Source organism: Puma concolor, chromosome E4 (genome assembly GCF_028749965.1).
Source record: "Puma concolor isolate L17-30 chromosome E4, mPumCon1.1.hap2, whole genome shotgun sequence".
In the NCBI taxonomy this organism is placed as follows: Eukaryota; Metazoa; Chordata; class Mammalia; order Carnivora; family Felidae; genus Puma; species Puma concolor.
Genome location: NC_141683.1, coordinates 46497374 through 46518351, shown reverse-complemented (window position 1 = coordinate 46518351; position 20978 = coordinate 46497374). Strand labels below are relative to the sequence as shown.

The 20978-nt window shown below is 37.4% G+C and overlaps 1 protein-coding gene across 10 annotated transcripts in view; it reads left to right on the top strand.

The window, feature by feature from the left end:
- The window catches only part of EDEM3 (ER degradation enhancing alpha-mannosidase like protein 3), a 79938-nt gene that overhangs the window by 58189 nt on the left and 771 nt on the right, over window positions 1-20978 (top strand). For 5 of the 10 annotated variants that reach the window (XM_086693824.1, XM_086693823.1, XM_025921058.2 and 2 more), the window contains 3 exons: window positions 378-563; window positions 1845-1892; window positions 7248-11274. In XM_086693824.1, coding sequence (XP_086549950.1) covers window positions 378-563; window positions 1845-1892; window positions 7248-7651 — 638 coding nt within the window. In that variant the 3' untranslated portion in view covers window positions 7652-11274. Of the gene's footprint in view, window positions 1-377; window positions 564-1844; window positions 1893-7247; window positions 11275-20978 lie in introns of those variants that run through there. The other 5 variants (XM_025921059.2, XM_086693825.1, XM_086693822.1 and 2 more) reach the window with 3 other exon arrangements.

Here is a 20978-nt window from a genome sequence, read left to right as displayed (position 1 = left end):
ATAAGCAGATGGAAGTTTTTAGTCATAATCATAGAATTTTGAGTTCTACTTTTTTCATGTAATAATAATATTCTGTTTTCCTGGGTGTCCCATCAAGTACTTAATTATAATTTACTTATAATAGTTCACAGTTGTTCACAATTATAAGTAGCACTCCAGTATACTACTTTGGGAGTAAATCATTTTGCTTCTTTTGAGTTCTTTCCTCAGGATAAATTTCTAGGAGTGGAATTAGTGAGCCCCAAGTATGTTCATTTTTATGATTCTTGATGCATAAAATAAATGCTGCCAACAGGGAAAAAAAACAGTAAAGTTTTGTCTGTAGATCTCTTTAATGGACAGATGTTTTTATGTTTGCTGTATTCATTTTCTGCTAGATGACAATGAGGGGAGCAGCAGTGATACTGCCCCTCTGTTCCAGATGGCAGGTGATGGGAAGGACACAGATGACATCAAGATCCCCATGCTATTCTTATTTAGTAAAGAAGGAAATATCATACTGGATGCCATCCAGGAATATGAGGAGGTGGAGGTGCTCCTTTCTGACAAAGCAAAAGATAGAGGTAAGGGTAAAAAAAATCCTTGTTTTTGATGTAGCTTAGCATTAGTTTTACTAGTTTGATAACAAAAATGAGTTATAGAAAGTTATTTTTGGTGCACTGGTAAAAGAAGTTAAAAAGAAGATGCTTTCAAAATATATTTTTCTTTTGGAAATAAGAGTTGCAAAACATTTACTTTGCTTTGTTTGCTGACTTAGGATGCTTTCAGAATAATGTTTTTTACATGTAATTTATCATTTTTGCTATGGTCCTGCCCAGTGATAAACATACGGGGGAATATATCAAGAGAGTCAATTTAAATATCCACACATGTTCACCATTCAGTTCTGCTGATACTAGATCTTACATTTCTTTTATAAGGAATAAAAAGAGATTGTATCGAGTGGTATTGTATACAGTATACTAGTAGTTAGGTTTCAGCAGGCCACCAATAATCAAATGACCACTGTCTTGTTGAAGGCAGTACAAATCTAGCAGCTTCTACCCATTGAGGTGTAGGTTTATCACATAGGGATTTATAAGTTATAAGAGATATAAGTGATGTCTGAAGAGCAAGGCAGCATGCCTTAATTCACGATAATATATAGTCCTCTATAGGCCACAATGTTTGTTATTTGAAAGCTATTCGAAACCCAAATTATTGTATAAACGGCAGGTCTTACTGGTATTCTCTTATATTTCACATCCTGGAATAGTGGAGAAATGAGGGAAAGTGAACCATCAGACATAGACTACTACCATCCTGCTTATGGTAGCCGCACCTCCTGATCTACTGGAGGAGCCTGGAGGGAGAACTCTATTTCTCCCATTACCTGTAAATGGCTAAAGTTGTGTAATTGGTGCAGGTTGTTGAATCCCCTGGGATGTTTGTTTCACAGATATGTAGGAAACTGATTCAATTCAGTGTAACTTCCAGGTGAAACAGTAAAAAAAAAAAGGTTAGCTATAACCTAGTGCTAGCCAAGTCAGTGTTGTTTTGTCTTGTCTTCTCATTCTTATAGTGCTTTATTCCTCTTTGAGATCCTTTCAAGTGTCAACTATTTAAGAACAACGGAGTAGGACATATGTACATAAGGATGTAGAGTTGGGAACAACAGAATAGAAAGGATTTCTAATCTTAAATCTTCCTGTGTTTGTGATTTTATTTCCCCAAGTCCTTTTGCTCAACTCTTTTCCTACGTATATGCATTTATGCACATCAAACACAGGCAAATTATTATTCCATATAAGTCTTTAATGCCTTTGCTTTTCTCCCCCCATTTTGTGCTACCATTGGAATTTCAGCAGCAATATTAAAAGGTAAAATGATTCCAAGCTACATTATTAACAGTAGTAAGTATCTTGCATTAATAAGCCTTAAATTATATATATGTATATATGTATTTGTGTATGTGTATATATCCACACACACGCATATGCAAATATATATATATATATATATATATATATATATATATATATATATATATATATATAATTGTGTTTCAGTGGATATCATGATAATTATCTTGTTTAATGTGATTAGATTATTTTCATGTCTAGTCAGCTGTCCCATGATAATAATTCTTTTTCAATCCTGTCATAACAAATCCTGTGAATTATATATCCATAGAATAGATGAATTCGCTAGTCCATGTCAATGCAAGAGTCAGTCTAACAAAGACGTTGTTTTGGCATGTGTTACTTTTGATCACTTTTATTTGAATACAGTATAAAGTATGTAAAATATCGACTTTGTTTTAGAAATGTGTATGTGTGTAGGAGTACATGGGATTAGGACTACAAGATCATAGCAAAGCATGTGCTTCCCATACTAGAGAAAGAATGTGAGAAAAGATAAATTCTATAGGTAGCGCCCCCCCCATCTGTGGGAGATATGTTCCAAGACCCCCCAGTGGATGCCTGAAACTGGATAGTATATCGATCTGTATATTTGCCATGTTTTCCTATGCATACATACCTGTAATAAAGTTTATAAAGTAGACACGATAAAAGGTTAATAATTATAACTAATAATAAACTAGAACAGTTATAACAATATACTGTAATGAGACTTAGGGGAATGTGGGCTTTCTCCAAATATCTTATTGTACTATACTCATCCTTCTTCTTGTGGTGATGTGAAATGATAAATTCCTACGTGATGAGATGAAGTGAGGTCAATGACATAGGCATTGTGACAGTATTAGGCTGCTAGTGACCTTCTGATGCTGTGTCAGGAGGAGGAGGGTCATCTGCTTCCTGACCATGGTTGACTGCAGGTAACTGAAACCTCAGAAAGGGAAACCGTGAATAAGGCAGGAGTGGATTACTGTACGAAAAGTATTATCTGAACAGTGTTCTATTTTAAGGACCTTGCAGTAAAAGGGCTTTACTTAAATTATATGTATTTTAAAGTTTTGCTGGTCTCTAAATTTGTTGAACTGTGATTCTGTTATAGAGTCATCTTTTGACACAAAGTCTTGAAAAATTCCCTTTTTTATGTAGGTCTTTCAGGCACTGTACAACTATATTTACTAAATCAATGTAACACTATTATCAGTATGACAAAAAAATCAATAATAGTTTTAGTAAATCAACTACTTCATTCAGAATACTTAGGAAAATATCCTAAGAAGTTAATGTCTGTGGTGGTTGTCATTGATTTGTGCCATTACTGCATGCATCAGTGTTTCTCTTCTGCATCACAATCAGCTGACGTACTTGTTACAAGTGTAGATTCCAGAGTCCTACTCCAGAATATTGAATCAGACTCTCTGAAGGCAGGGGACCAGAATCTGACATTTTAAACAAGCATCGCAGATAATCCCACTCAGCTACATTTTTAAGAAGCACTGAATAGTACTAAGTAGGCACTTTTTTTTTTTTTTTTTTTTTTTTTTAATTTCCAGCTATGTCTGAGCCATATTGTACCATCAGGGGTACCAGGTAGGATTGTGTAAGTACCCCAAACAATTAGCATCCTTAAAATCTCAACATTAAAATGTCCTCCAGATTGCCCTTTAAAAATCTCATTGCACAAATCCATACTTCCTGTATAATGTCATACAGTTTGGATCGAGCAGTTCTTCCCACATATTAATACAGAAAATAGAAGTCCAGAACAAGCCCCCCACTCCCACTGTTAACTGTCTTATTCTGAGAAGTCCCAGCCATTAATACAGAAATATCTGCAACAGTCCTATCTGCTAGCAAAAATGTTCACGTATCTTACTACGCATTCTTCAGAAGTAAAGCATTCTTAATTTATCAAGTGGAAACATTGCTTCCTCGGGTCAAACCAGTCATACATCTAAAAGTTAAGTTATCCACAGAAGTTTTAATATTATGTCTGTCATGTGTGCCCCATCTTCCCAAATTTCAAGAGTTTATAAAGGTACTTAGTCCAAACCTGTGCTCACAAACAAAATACACTGTGCTCTTTCATTTAGGTCCAAATTTCAAACAGTTTATAGTTAAGAATCCATTTCCCTTTCTCAGTATTTTCAAGGGGAAAAGACTCGTCATTTTAAAGGTTCAATACATTATCATGCTTGCAGTTTACAATGTAGGCCTGTGGTGCCTTAGGAGCTGTAGAAGGATGTTTTCAGGGCTACTCCTATATTTCTGTCTGCCTGATAAAGAGGCAGACAGAGAAAATAGGGGAAAGAGAGGAAAGGTGCCATGGTTTGAACTGCTCAAGGTTGAAGTCTGGCAGTGTTATTTTTCCTAAGATTATTTCCCACTGAACTCGATTGGGGTGAATGTGCCCTAAATTTGAACGGTAGGATTTGGGTTGCTATTGGAAAGGATTTGCTTCAGGGAAAAAAATCTAATATGTATGCAGAAGGCCTCTTTGCCTAGAAAGGAGCATCTGAAACCTTCTTTTAAGCAGAATCGATACATACCTACCCTCCTTCTACAACCTGGCATGCTTTCTCATGCGTTTTTGCATTTGGACATCTCTTCCCTCTTTCTGGAAGTGCTCATCAATCCCTGTCCCCATCCCCATGGCCCATTTTCTCTTTGAGGACATTTAGCCATCCTGCATACCCAGTTTAAATACCACCTTCTTTATGGAATTTTCTCTTATTCTTATAGGTAAAATTTTAAAGTGTCTTTTTAATGAGTTCTACTTTGACACTCATATCACATTGTACTTCTTTACCTGCTCTCATCTCTGTATTCTTGTTTCAGCAAATGCTGGTTGTACAGATGAATGAATGTGGAACATCCAGTCTCTGAGTCTTTGCCAAGGCTCCCTTGTCCTTTTATTATTAAAACTTAATAACTTTCTTGTCTTTGTATCTTGACATTTTCTTCACTCTTTTTTTGCTTCCTGTGTTTCTGATCTGTTCCTGAATTTAATGACATAGCTGTTAATGCTCTTAGGATCGTGGTACTCCATGCCAGTGCTAACAGGCACCTTAGAATCAAAATGTGTATTAGTGTGGCAGACACTGACTCCTTCCTTCCTTTTTCTATTTCTCCATCTGCCATTTTTACTTTCCTGATTGCTGCCTCTTTGTTATTTACCAGCTCTTCTCATATATTCCATGTGTTTCCAGACTAGCACTTCTTTTCCACTGATCTGTTTGTTTACTCCTATGCCAATAGTACAGGTTTGCTGTTTTGAGTGCATTTTGATATCTGATAAGGCAACTCTCCTCTCACTAATTCTTTTTACAATTTCTTCACTTCTCGTTGATATATTCTTCCATAAGAACTTGTAAATAGTTCTATCTGCTCCCAAAAGAAAACAAAAAGAAGTAGAATGGGAACATGATGCTTTCATAGAAGTAGGAAGTTTTTGTTAAATATTATGACAGGAACATACCCTTAGCTACAAATATAATTAGATCTTGTGTGTTTTCATTGAGATTTTATAGTATTAAGTAATATAGTCTTGTTCCTTTCATAATAAATTTGTTTTATAGTTTTTACTTTTATTGTGAAAATGGTACTTAATTTAATCCTAACCAGTTGTTACTAGAGAGAGGTTGTTTGCATATGTATCTTATTTTTACCCTCTTTATCAAGTTCTTTTTTTTAATGGTATTTTTTTAAATTGAGAGTTGCTTTGAGTTTAAGCATACAATACAATTGAAAATGCAATTTGATCTTTTCTTTTCCTATATTTACACCGACTCTTCTGTTTTCTTATCCTTTTGTGTTAGCTAGATTTCCAAAATAATATTACATAATACATGTATCCCTCGGGTAATTTTGCCAAAAGCACAATTTTTATTACTAGACAAAACAGCACTACGCCCTTTCCTAGCCTTCTAAAACTAGATTAATACAGTTCTAGAAAAAAACTTGAAGGTTTTCTTTTTGTTTTCCCTTGAACTTAGGGTAGCCTAGTGTAAATGAGCGCCAAGCAGCCAGTTTCCGCTTTCTCTTCTTTGGTCACCACCATAGTTTTCCTGATTGTCGAATTCAAGTGTACCTTTTCCACAGCTTAGAAGAGAATGTGGAGACTCCCCCAACCCCCCCCCCCCCCCCCCCCGCCAAGAACTTAAACTTCCCTAGTCAGATAATCCTACGTAGAGTACGCATAAACACACTTGTCTGTACCTTCCTGCATACCTGTATTTCCTTTAGTTTTTCTGGTTTTATAATATGTCCATCTTCCCTTCCTTCTTTGATGGATTAACTCTACTTTTAAATCTGAGCTCAAGTGTCAGTTTCCAAAGGAAACCCTCAACTCTATTCTTTCCTATTCCCTGTAACCTTTCCTAGCAACATAAAACATGTCACAGTTAGAGTTTTCCATTTATTTTGTGTGATTATTTGGAAATGTTTTCCCCACCTGGACTAAAAGATCCATAAGGGCAAATCTGGTGTCTGTTTTTGCCTCGTTTTACCCCCAGTACCTTGCACAGTGCCCATCACACAGAGGACCCTCAGGACTTGCTTGCTGGCTAAGCACAGAGACTGAGGATGAGGCAGCATGGGGCATCAGTGCTGTGGAAGCACTTTCTTGTAGGAACCCCAAATAGGATGCTTCTAGTGGCTTCATTGTATGTTCATTACAAGAGGTTTAACCTACTCTTAGCCTTCCAGTGGATTTTAAAATTGTCTTATAATTCATAGACTTACAATAATGAAATACAAGTTTTGTAAATAATCTTAGTTCGTGTCTTTATGAAAATATTTAACCACATTAGTACCCTCAAATCATCCAAAATTTTGTATTATTGGCATTGTCATGGCTTACTGCATGGGAATTTCACTTTTCGAAAGAATATTATCTTAAAATATAGTTATGATAAGTGCTGTTTAAAATTTACTCTATTTCATATGTTCTAATGTGCAAGCTTTCCTGAATTGAGATATTTAATAAATTTTAGACCTACAATGCAAATCTATGTACACCTAAATAATAGTATTGTTTAGTGTATTCGTTGGCATATTTACTAATCCCCATTGAAGACTTGTCAGTTACTAGAGTCACTCTTTTCAGTTTGGAAGAATGTTTATTTTGTAATGGCACATTTTGCAAAATGAATATACAGAAAACATGTGATTACATGATTAAAGGCAGTCTTTTACTCTTCGGTGTTAATGTTCACTGCTCTGCATTAACATGTTTTTCTTTCTTTTTTATTTCTTCATTTTATTGCAACAACCAGTAGGCTGTTAAAAGTGTGATAGTAAATATTTTGAGTAGGAAAGTAGCATGAAGCTTGTTTCTTTCATGTACAGATCCTGAAATGGAAAATGAAGAACAACCATCCTCTGAAAATGATTCTCAGAGTGCTGAACAGATTACATCAAGTTCTCAGGAGGTTGATTTGGTTGATCAAGAGTCTCCTGAGGAAAGTTCTCTAAACTCTCAACCAGAATCATTATCTCCAGCAGATATGGACAATGCTGCAAGTGTTTCTCCTTCTGAACAGATTTCTAACCCCATGGAAAACCACGAGACTACAAGTCTTGATGGTGAATGTACAGATTTAGATAACCAGCTTCAAGAACAATCAGAAACTGAGGAAGATTCCAATCCTAATGTTAGCTGGGGTAAAAAGGTCCAGCCTATAGACTCCATATTAGCAGACTGGAATGAAGATATAGAAGCATTTGAAATGATGGAGAAAGATGAACTATGACTCACTAAAGAATCTGGTGGTAGGTATTTAAAAAGAAAAGCCAAACTGTGGTTAACAGACACCCGAATACTAAGCAGGCTCTCTAATGGGAGTCTTTAAGTATGGTGATGAGCAACCACGTTCTGACTGAGATAGTTAACATAGGAATCTGGAGCATGCCGTGTTAGAACTGACCTTGCTTAAAACCGTCCCATCAAAAATGGAAACTCCCAACCCTCCCCCTCTCCCCACCCTGACCCCATGACAGCATCGCGTGCCACCCTGCAGCACCTCAGGCCAGGAAAAGATTGCTGGCGTTCCTAGGAACCAGATTTCTGCAGTCTTGTCAGATAGACAAGAAACAAATTCGGTTAATAGTGGAGAGGAGAATAGGAATTTGTAGAGCTTTCTAATTAAAGGAAGTTCGGCTTTCTTGGTTTTGGGGTTAGAGACTCTTTGGGGGAAAATACAGATGAGTACTGCGGGCATTCTGGTTATGTTGCCTTCACAAAAACACTCAGAGTGACCTAAGTGATTGTGAAGCAGATGCGTTCATGGTGAAAGCAGCCTTTGCTCATCACTTTCACTTGCTTCATTGTGTAACAAATGATCAAGAGGACTTGATTTTTTTTCTCTCCTCACAATGTCCTTTTCATTTAAACCAAAGGTGAAGCCAGTGTACTTTCTCAGTGAGTTCTCTGCATAAAGGCTAATCGTTGGGACCAGGATAAAAGGTCATATAATATATTGTGGAAATTGGTTACTTAATGCTTCTGAAAAATGGAACAAGGGGGAAACTGTAATGTTGTGATAATGAACTTGCCATTGGGCCTTCCATAGGGAAAGCTGTGACTGACCTGAAATGGCACTTAAAGTTCTGTCCTTGTAGGGCAAATTATAAATCTTTTCCAGTTCATCGCTCTTAGAGGTGATTACCTCTAGCCATCAGCCTTACTCCATCCCATGTTTAGTATGCAATTTGAGCCACAAGGGCCACATCGCCAGTAGCTGAGTACATTTTGTTCCATTTTTCTATCTTAGGGAGCCATAATAAAACTGTGGTAGTAATCTGAAAATCCTAGGGAAACTACTATTTTTCTTCTTTGAAACTATGGTTTCTAAAGTTGCACCTAAGGAATCTGTCACATTTTCTGTTGAATCATGGTTTTTAAGATGTTTCATTTTTGTTTTGTTTTAACAAATATTCCTTCTGATATGGACTTGAAAATTAGTCTATGGTAACCTGTGTAAAAAACTTACACAGTAGCAACTAACAAATAGCCATATAGCTTAATGAGAATTTCTTTTTCTTTTCTTTTCTCTTTTCTTTTTTCTTTTCTTTTCTTTCTTTTTTTTTTTTTTTTTTTTTTTTTTTTTGGTGGCAGTCTGGTGCTAGCCACATTTAAGTTTTTAAAAATTGTTGTTGATATCCTATAGACAGCCCTGTAGTTGAAATCATGGTTTTATTCATTTTATTTATTTTTTAAAACTTACCTAAATCAGTCTAAAGGAGTATTTGTGAGACTTACTTTTCTTTCTCTTTACCATGACATGACCTAATAGTCTTTTCTGAAAACAGTTTTGAGGTACTAATGAACTTAAACTGTATATGGAGCTGTTAAGAGAACAGCAGTGCTGTACTGTAGTTATGTATATTCATGTACAGTGTGTCTTAGATCCCAGGTAGTCATATTCTTTTGTAAGGGGATGAATAGCTGCTTTCAAAAATTCCGGCTAAATGTAACTGGGTCAATGAGTAATAAAACTAATAGAGAAGACACTTTTGGGGGGGAGAGGGGTGGGGAAGAGTAGTTATAAGACCATTATTGGCCCTTAATTAAACCTGACACTAAAGTGGATATTTTAGTCTTTCTGCATGTGAAATTTGGTGTAAGAAGATAGAACTATAATACATACAGTATATGGAAGGATAGACATAGTGCTTTGTTCCTCTTAATTGCAAAGCTGCCAAAATAGCTGAAGCTTAATTATTTGACTTGCCTTGATTTGTAGGACTGGGGCTTTGAGAAAAGGAGCAGATGTTCCTCTAAGACTCTGATTACAGAAGCCTTATATACATTGGTTTGATTTTGTATTTGTAGCTCAGAGTCATTGTTGTCTAAATCCAACTTTCTAAGTTAGCAAAACAAGTAAAAAAATTTTTTTCCCCACAAAGATCTCATGGTAACGAGAACCAGCTTACTCGCCCTTCCTTTGGCCATTAGGGGGAGTTGTTGCCACTCATTGATGTCTAGAAGCAAATTGTTCACTTTTTTAGAAAAGTGAATCCTTAAAAAAAAAAAAGAAAAGAAAAAAATTTAAGAAATTATACTTTATACCCAGAAAGAATCATATTTGATTTTTCCCTAGTTAAGAAGGTATAATGTTCAGTTTCAAAACTCCCAGCATTATCATTATTCATTATTATTATTATTATTATTCAATGTACTGCCATGAAGTTGTTTTTGAGTTCATTAAAAAATTCCAACAGCATTAGGTTTTTGTTTTTTTTTAATGTTTTGTTTTTTAAATACCTTTGATAGACGTTTTATTTACTTCCTAAATATTCGGGGGATTCTATGAGACCCTGAATTTTAGAAACATCTGGTCTACCTCAGTTAAATGTTGACTGCATAGAAATAGAGATGAAGTGATCGCCACAGCCATAAAATTGTTTGAATAAGAAAGATTTATACAATGTTTACAAACCTGGAATCAAGTAAGGAATTTATCTGAAAGTGAAAAGTTAGATATTAGAGCAAGTGTTTAATTCAGGTATTTTCAAGTTTTAAAACTTAACTTGTTTACCTACTAAAAATAGCTATAGTTTTTCTGCTTATGAAAGTCCATTGAAATGATAATACCCTAATTTGCAATAATTTTCCCATAAAGTTTTAGGTATGAAAGAATTGTAATTTACTGGATATGTTTAGGATGGGATATTTTGTTGGCAGGTTTTTTGTTTTTTTTTTTTTAACATTTAATAGGCTTCCAACAAGAATACAGTTGTTTCAAGAACAAATTATTTTTTGACATTATACTTTTCCCTTTTTCTTCACAGTATTAGTAAAATGATAAATTGTGCACTCTCTGGTTTTAGTTTCTAATATGCTTATGCTTTTGAGAAATTTTTAAAAATTCAAATTATCATCATAGCCCTTTTTACAATAAAACCAGCATTTGTTCTCTCACCAGACCCCATGTCAGATTCATTATAAAGGAAGCTCAGCATAAGTAATTCAAATCGTGCTTATAATTTTGGAGGTGGGGGGGGCTGATTTAGTAAATATTCCAACCGGTCGTTTTATGCACAAGGCTTCAGTCAGAACATAGAAAAAAAAAAAAAACATTCTGTGAATGAAATATTGTATGTTCAGATTTTATAAAAGACATTTTTAAAAGCCCAATTTACAGCCGTATATTTTCTTATGATGTAATTTATGAAAAAGATGTCTGTACTAACAGGTGCTGTAACACTACTGTTGTTGGATTTTATTGTTTGGTGATAAATGTATACAATATTTCTAAGGGAAACTATGTACTGTGATGTAAAAGTCTGGGCAAAATGTATATAATCCTTGTATATAATTGTGTATTTGATTATAATTACTGATTGTAAAGATTTAATAAAATATGTAAATATTCTGGTCTAGTTTTAATTTGGATTTTTAGCATCACTTTGCCTATCTTAAAAAATATTTTTTAATGTTTTATTTATTTTTGAGAGAGCGAGCAAGCGAGGAAACAGGTGAGGGGCAGAGAGAAAGGGAGATACAGAATCCGAGGCAGGCTCCATTCTCTGAGCTGTTAGCACAGAGTCTGACGCAGGGCTGGAACCCACAAGCCGTGAGATCCTGACCTGAGCCGAAGTCGGACGCTTAACTGACCGAGCCACCCAGGTGTTCCGTGCCTATCTTTATACTTTGGTATCTTTTTAAAAATTTTTTTCATCACTCTGTCTTCCCTTTAATTTTCACTTTACCCCTGGGGGACTGAATCTGGGAACAGGTTAAGGTATAGAAACAAACACTGAAGAGCTCCACAACTCAAATAGTGCCAAGGACCCTCAGAGCAGAGTTAGAGTTAGTAATTCACAGTGTCAATACTGGTTACATGTTTATGTTTTGAGTTTACTTATATTGAATAAAGTCAGTTCTTTTGACATTGTCATTTAAAGTAACCCCGAGCCTCTCCTGTTAATTCCAGTGGGGCCATTTCCTTTTAGCAGCCACTTTCAGATATGGTGATACTGTCCTCTTCATCTGTACTGTTCCTGGAGTTTCTGAGCACAGACAGCTTGAAAGACCTAATAATAGTCACTAGTATCAATGGGTAATTGCTTTCTTTAAAGACGACCAAGTTGAGACTTGAAGTTCTAAGCATCTTACTCAAATTTCCGCGTTTGGTGACTGGGCAATGGGATGGGAGCCCTGGTCTGTTTCCTGTGCCCATGGTCCTTTCCGTGTACCTTCTCCTTTTCTCTGTCTTTACTCCTTCTCCCACCCCATTCCAGTTTCTGCTCCCCTTTTGCTCAGCCACTACCTTCCCAGCTGACCACTTTCTCCTCATTGGGGATTGAAGTGTAGAAATGGTAGCATCTATTCTCAGGTTCTTTGGACATTAAATCTCATCTCAGCCTGCCTCCATTCCCCTAGGACAATGCACCACTATTTCAGGAATAGTTTAAAGGATCCAACAGCATCTCTTCGAAGATTTCAACAGGGAGGTTGCCTTTCTTTCCTGGGTAAAGCAAACTTAAGAGTTCTTTCTACTAAGGGGAGCTAAGTAATGTAAGGGTTGAGAATGGTACGTGTCAGCATCGACCTGCTAGTCAAGTTTCTAATTTCCAAAGCCTTGCTCTTGATTGACTCTAATAAGCCTGGTGGTCTGTAGTGTTCCTCTTCAGTGAAGTAGTAAATGGGAGGCCAGTGATGCCTTGGGGAGGGATCCTCTTAATTCATAAAAGACTTCACTCATCATTCCAGATGACAGAGAAATGCTTAAGTCAGTGGCAAGATGAAGTATAATGCTAAATGAAGAAAAATCTAGAACTATATGTAAAGTATTAACTCTGTTGTATATGTGGAGACTCTTTATTCAACGAAGACTTAGCACCTCCTGTGTGCTAGACATTATATGGGGCCTGGGAATGTGAACGATGCATAGTAAAGAAGATAGGAAATAAAATAGTTAAATAAATATGAAAATGAGTTTATGAAGCAAAAGAACTTCCGGTGAGAGGATAGTGATGGAAATCAGCACGATGTAGAATTCTCTTTTATTTATTTTTTTTTTTAATTTTTTTTTTCAACGTTTATTTATTTTTGGGACAGAGAGAGACAGAGCATGAACGGGCGAGGGGCAGAGAGAGAGGGAGACACAGAATCGGAAACAGGCTCCAGGCTCTGAGCCATCAGCCCAGAGCCCGACGCGGGGCTCGAACTCACGGACCGTGAGATCGTGACCTGGCTGAAGTCGGACGCTTAACCGACTGCGCCACCCAGGCGCCCCTAGAATTCTCTTTTAAACAAAATATCAATTACGGTTATCTGTGGATTGTGGGCAATTTCTGTTTCCTTATCTATAACTGTCTCTGTTTTAATAAGTTTCCAAAACAAGCATTATGACTTTAAAAATAAAAACAGTCTAGGTCAGTTAAAGGATGAAAGGGAGAAAGAAAAATATCACACCAGAACCCCTACCATCCTGTGGCTCTGCACAGTTCAAGTCCCTGACGTGCTAGACAGCTCTCACGGACAGAAGCCGTGAAGGAGAGCAGAATACGCCACCCCAAAATACACTACTTTGGCAAATTGATTATTGTGAATTAAAGTCACTTAAGAAACAGCCAATGCAAAAACCGGACACTCTGACCTTCCTTTGTCCCCCTGAAAAGAGGAAATAAATCTCCCATGGGAAAGGTACCCTCCCTGAACCAGGAGGATAGAAGGCATCCTTATCACCAGAGATAGGGAAGTTAGGGCTGAGAGGGTTGTCTGAATAAACCTTGTTACTTGCTACACCGGATCCAAACCCTTTTGTCATGCCAATTCTTTACATTTTTATGACTTCCTTCCCTAAAAGGTATAAAAAGCTGCCTGCTCTGGTCATTTCTTTGAGTCTCATATTTTTATGGGCTCCCATACATACAAAATTAAATTTGATTTTCTCTTGTTAATCTGTCTTATGTCAATTTAATTATTAGACCAGCCAAAGAACCTAAAAGGGATGAAGGGAAAAGCTTCTCTCCTCTACAGCAGCATATAGCTGGGATTCAAAAGTTTCTCAGGAAGAGTATGTGGATGGAATAGGAAAAAGAAGGGGATCTAAAACAGCCCTGAGATTGCTGGCATTTAAGGCTTGTATAAAACGGAAGGGCTTGTATAAAACGGAATGAAAAAGGGCAGGTGGAGAGGGAGGAGGAAAATGAGGACAGAACAGTGTCACAAAAACCAGAAGGAAAGATTATTTCAGGGAAGAAAGCTGGCAAATAATCTAGCCCAAAGAGCTGGTGCGAGCAAACTCGCTACATAAGAATGTAGGTTCAGTGTGGCTCTATCATCTAATGTTTGACAAAAGCCAGAAAAGTAGGTGGAATTCCACCTTAAACATTGTTCAGGTTGAAATAGATGTGACAACAAAGTCCTCCAGTTTGCAACCGCTGAGCTGGCAGATCCTGAACCTCCAAATGTCTGGGCTCCTCCATTTTCAAGGCACCATTCACCAGTCTCCTGTTCTAGATTTATTATGTGCCCCAGAGGCCTCCTCAACTCTTGAGATTTTCTGGTTTAGTATCCCAAATGGTGATTCTGCGGCTTTCCAAATGGAGATTACTGGTTTAATGAGGCAGGTCGATGGGGGAAAAAGTCTCACCCATTCACCTTCCTACAATTCTAATGTCAATCATTGACACCTTCTTTGACCTGAGGCAATGAAAGTTCCTCTCCTGAACCCCATTCAGATTTCCACTCCATCAACTGGTATGGCCAGACTGCTGACAGCTTGACCCCAACTTCCTTCTAGGGCTTCCCTGACTCCCACCCAGGATACATCTATCTGTAAGCCTCTGCTCAGCCCTACAGTGATTCCTTTAAATTCCAGCAATAATCTAAGAGGGCTAGTCCAGTCGGCTCTCCATTCATAGGCAGTATGATGACTAATGCCTTCTTCATAGACCAGATAATAAAAAGAGCTGCCACTTTTTGAATCCTCACGAGGCATGAACAAACACTGGGCACGCTATATTGGTGAGTCCTTACCCTTATAACAACCTTATGACATGTCCATAATTTCATAGGTCAGGAAAAATAAGATTCAGCAAAGTTGAGTGGCTTGCCAACAGGCACAAAGCCAGTTAGATGGATCTGGGATTTGAGTCTCGATTAATCTAAATTTTTTTTAATCTTTATTTATTTTTGAGAGAGAGCGAGAGCACAAGCAGGGGAGGGGCAGAGAGAGAGGGAGACAAGGGATCTGAAGCAGTCCAAGCTGTCAGCATGGAGCCTGATACAGGGCTCAAACTCACAAACTCTGAGATCATGACCGGAGCCGAAGTCAGACACTGAACCAACTGAGCCACCCAGGTGCCCTGAGTCTAGATTAATCTAAATCAGACTACAACACAGGGTGTCTTTCCTAACTATGCACAGTGATCCATTTGAACCAAGGGTTATTATGGCTGCTAAACAAGGTCGAATCAGAGATCCTTATAAACAGTGTTCTACTGCTAACCAGCTAGCCACAGAAGGGATCTGGGAATTGAAGGTACTTTGCATTTACCAAAGGAGTAGGAACAGGAGAAAGGACTGCTTTCACATTCAAGCTTATGGCCTCTGAGACAAAGGATATTTACTTTATTGGAAACCCTTCAAAAGACAGGGGAGGTAGGTCTCCCTCTTTCCAAGGCAACTACCGGTTTCTCAGATCTTTGGCTGAAATATATTATCATCTCCAGCCAGAATGGCCAGACTTAGGAGACATCTATAAGCCATACAAGAGTGGGTTTACCAGCTCATCAGGGGACTGGGAGCCCCTGGAGAAAACAGAAAAGTTTCTCCTACTCATCTTTTCCTCACCTCTACCAGTACCTGGCTCTTGGAAGGCACTGACTGAACATTTCTGGAGTAAACGGAATGAAATACCTGGTTGTGAACAAATGGACAGATGAAAGAGCTATGATTTGCAACCACTGAGAAATGTAAAAAAAAAAAAAAAAAAAAAAAAAAGTGACGTACCAGCTTTGAAGACAGTTGTGTGAAGAAATCCCAAACTATTTTTGTTGTTGTTGGAAGTAGACATTGTAGGGAACACAACTCATGTAGTGAGTTCAGCAATTTAGAGCCAAAAGAACTCTGTTTCTATACATCATGGATTCTCCTCATTGGACAGAAAACAGAAACCAGAGGTGGGAAGTGACCTGACCAAGGTCACACACACCCAGGACTGATTAAGTTTTCAGGTTCTGGTGCAACTGTTTTCAAAGTCATTCTCCGTGCTTCACAGCCTCAGTACCTTCATTCCTTTGCGAGTTAACATTCAGCCAGTGAGATAATTACTAACTTCAGAGCTGCCTCTGAGGTGCCTTTGGAAAACTCCAGGGCTCCACTGAACATAGTTGAAAAACTACTGACTTAGATAATTTATTGCTCGTTATTTAAACTTTGAGCACGTTCAAGCAAAAACGTCTTTTAATTCCCAGAAAACTGGCTATTCTCATTGCCAGCATTTATTCTTCTCTTCCTTTCCTGATGAATAAACCAATTAATGAAAGAATACGCTGTGTACTTTCTTTTGTTCTGTTATTCATCTGAATTAATGTGTGTGGGCAAAGCTCAAAGATACAGATCTTTTTGCCTGGTGGGCCCTCTTGTGGGTCTTAAACCCAAGGGTTCCCAAGCTTTCTTTGTGGTGATGGCAGAAATGGTTCTCTAGACACAAACCATTGAACTGAAATTTCTAAAATTGAAATTCTGGGTAAGATACAGAACCACAAGGATAAACAACCTGTTTGTATTTGTATTGGTAAAGCAATAATGGAGAATTCCAGTCTCATGAACGTCTGGAGATGTCTCATGATTAGCCAGTATTTCTAAACCTCTGTAAAATTCTCAATAGCTGATAGTAATAATGGTCACATAGTGGATGTTTACCATATGCATAGCACTTATAAAGCTATATGAAACAGGCATCATTATCGTTCCCATTTTATGGAAGAGAAAACTGAAGCCTAGCAGTTGGGGTTTTAACTCAGACTTTGGCTAAATAAAGCAGGGTGGTGGGGAGAATTCTTTGGAGGGTTCTAGTTGTGGCAACAAGGGGATCTGGGGGAGGGAAGATTTTCTCAATGTGGGAAATCTGAAGACTGAGCCAGACTGCTGAGATTAGAATCCTAGCTCTACCCCTTACTCTGTGTGACCTTGACCCGGGTCTCTCAGTTTCCTCATCTGTAAAGCAATATTATTAGAACCTATTGTTCACTATTGCGTAAAGTGCTATGTAAATATGCATTTAAGTCTCCTCCTGTCTGCAACTGCGCTCCCTTCCCCTCCCCAGAGATTGCTGTCCTTGAGCTTCAACTATAAATTCCAACTATATTAATCAATTTTGTGTTATTATTAGTAGGAGTTTTGGCCATGCGATGTGTCGTTGGACTTCTGATGGGTCCAGGTGGAGACGTGGGGAGAATACCCAATGGAAGAAACAGATCTAATCCCTCATTCTCTCAAAAGACAGCAGAAAAGATCCTTTGGAACAATAGAAGCTTTCAAAAGCCGTATTTGGGGAAGAAAAAAGGAGTGGCCTGGATTATTTTTATAGGTTTTGTGCAACAGGAGACCAGAGTAATAAATTAAATCTCACAATGAAACAAAGTACATACAATTGAGCAGGGCACATCCTGGGGACTTTGGCTTTTGTTACTACCCCAAGAACTCCCAGGGGCAGGACAGCCATAAGGGGAATGCCCACTAGCTCTCCAACGCAGTCCCTGAAGCTGCCTCTGAATAACACTGGCAGAAATGATCCCGGAATAGCCCTGGAAGCTGTTACACGAGAGGACCTCCACCACCCAGAATGGGTGCTGGTCTCTGCACAGACACAGAGAAAGAGCCCCTAATTGTCAAAGAGCTGTACTGGAACAGTGATGGAAAGGATTTAAGAAAGAAAGAAAAGGAAGGAAAGGGAAGGAAGGAAGGAAGACAGGAAGGAAGAAAGGAAGGAAGAAAAAAAGAAAGAAAAAAGTCAAGAAAAAGACAATTATTCTGATAAAGTACCGACTTTACAAGGACAAAAACCACAAAGCCACTTTCCTGGGAATTCTCACATCACATCTTTCACAGTGTGAAAAAAGCACATTGCACAGCACATCTGCCTGGAAAAAGTAGGGGAAAATATCTCCCTCATGTAGCCTTGGGCCACACAGAGATTTATAGATTCAAGCTGGGATGTCATTTTTCTTTGGTTCTAGAGGGTTGCATCTTTTTAGTTGTTCCCCACCCCCCCCCCCACACACACAAATTTTCCCTGTCACATATAAGAAACAAAATTCCTTCCTGAAGACTCTCATTCCCACTACTTGCATTGGAAGGGTCAGATCTTTAATGCAAACCTACTTCCTTGCCCTATGACCTTGGCAAGTTACCTAACTTCTCTGAGACTTGGTTTTCTCCCCCATTGAATATTGGTTTTGTCTACCCAACAGGCTTTCCTCCATTTTCTCTGTTAAGTGGGCCCCACCATGGGATTGACACTCTAGAAATAAAAGCTATCAGATACAATCTTGCTTTGGTCGCCTGTCTGGCAGCCAAGGGGCGAGGTCATAGCTTAAATTCTGTGAGTTGGGACTTTGAATTTGAGGCAGGATCACCTGGAATCTGTTCACAAGAGAGTGGGGTCAGCCACTACATTCAGTCTCCAGAGACACAATGACAACATTTGGGGCCAGGGACACTGACAGGTCTATCTATGTCGTGTGTGTGTGTGTGTGTGTGTGTGTGTGTGTGTGTGTGTGTGTGTTGTGAGGGACTTATTTGTTTCCCACCCCTCATGTTTCTGTGGGGTAGGCCCTCTCTCAGGTAACACCCTGGCTTGCCTCTCCATACATTTGTTACCAGATTGGTGAACTAGAAGCCAATTTGTCTGCGGAAAACATTCTTCCTCGTCTACTTTCTACTGTGTAGTAAAAGGAATCAGCCTATGATTGAAAAGGGAAACCTGGGTGTTCCTGCTAAGCCAGTTATTGGGCAGGTCAGTCTGCCTAAATCTGTAATGAGGTATTAGCACTCCTATATTAGTCCACAAATTTATCACTTTTTTAAAACTTAAGTTTATTTCAGAAGGAAATTTTATATGAGCATCTTTAATGGAAGAAAAATTATTTGTAACTTTAAGCATGGGATAATCTTTAAATACTTGATTATTAAAAAATAATCATACTTGTGTAACACTTAAAATCATCTTCACATCAGTAGTATATGACTTTTACTTCGAAAAATGCTTTTATTATGCTTTCCTTGCCTCAGTTGTTGTTGTTGTTGTTGTTGTTTTTAATGACAATAGCTGTTCTTGTCCCAAGGTAAGAAATGATCAGTTGCATTGAAATGAGCCTTAAACGATATTTATACAGCTATATCATTTAGTAGGTTTCCATGACAATTATGCAAATTTTACCTTCTCTTTATTACTCTAGCTTTCTAGTAAGTATTGAAATCAGGTAGTGTGAGTCCTCCAACTTTGTTATTGTTGAGATTACCTGAGCTATTCTAGGTCCTTTGAATTTCCCCATAAATTTTAGAATAACTTGTCAATTATTTCAAAATTCTTAGAAGAATCATGGAAAGCAAATGAGATAATGCATAGGGAAACACTTTTGAAAGAATAGCATGATATTTAAGTTATATTTATTATCATTAATGCAACAAAAAGAATCACTCCAGGGGCATGCACCTGTATTTCTACTAAAAGTTAAGAAAAATTCTGAGTCACTTAATTTTCATAGGCTTGCAGATGAGAAAGATAGTTCTTTATCCTCTTCCAAAGTATTCTAAGCTTGTAATTATATGCAGTTTCATATTCAACTGATATTAATTAAGTGACAATCATGTATATATTGTCACACAAATATGCCTTATCTTATTCAGTTTATTTCTCATAAAAATAGTGCTCTCCAATGTATCAACATGTGACAGTAACTCAACATTTTTCGCACTTAGATTCCACTCTTAAAATTTTGTCCTAAGGAAATCATCAGAGACGGCACCCAAACTTAAGTGCAAAATACTTTTTGGAGCCTTATTCATAATAATGAAAAATTGGGAACAACTAAAATAAATACACCTGAAGGATTTGTCAAATAAACTGTGATGCAGAAACGTAATTCAATACTATTTAGTTGCTAAAAACATTTTCAGAGATTGTTTTATCACATGAGAAAATATACACAATATTGTATAAGAATAAGATTATTGGTTAAGCATCACGGTTATTATTTTGTTGAAAAATATGAATTAGAAAAAAGCTAGAAGGGAATACACCAAAATGTTAATAATGATTATTTCTGGAGTGATACTATTAGAGATGTCTCTTTCTTCGCAGACTTTGCTGGGTTCTAAATTGTTCACAATGAATATGTAATTTTTGCTTTCAGTTTTCCCTTTGGATGCCAGAACACACTCTGAATTGGATTAATCTTCAACTCAGCAAATACTCTTCTCATTGGCCCGTGCACACTCATTATTTACTAATATGTTTATTATGATCAATATATAAACTAGGATTCAAACAAAAGTTAACATCTAGATATGGATCCTCTCTTAATCCCATTTACCATTTTTCTCTACCCAAAAGAACCACCTTCTCAAATCTCATCATCCCATTGTTTTCTTTTTTAAAAAGTTGTATCTAATTGGTACATAGCCCTAGAAAGCATGTGTTTTATTATTAATATTATTGTGGCTTTAATTCTTTTAAGAGGGTAGCGTGCATATGTTACCTTCTAGAAATTTTTTCACTTAATATTGTATTGTTAAGATTCATCCACTGGAGCTCATTTATTTTTATTTTGATGACTATTCAATATTCCATTTTGTGAAGGTATTATTGTTTATTCTGTAGGCTATTTCCAGACATTCTTGTATGTGTCTTCCCAGTGCCCCTTTGGGACAATTTCTCTTGGATATAAACCTAGGAGTAGAAAAGCTTATCATAGGGTATGTGAAAGTCTACCTTTCAAAGATGTTTTTCCAAAGGGTGTTTTTCCAAAGTGGTTGCATCAGTCAATATAAATTCGCACCAGCAGTGTATTAAGAGGTCCTCCTACCGATCTGTATTCTTACCAGCATTTGGTACTGTT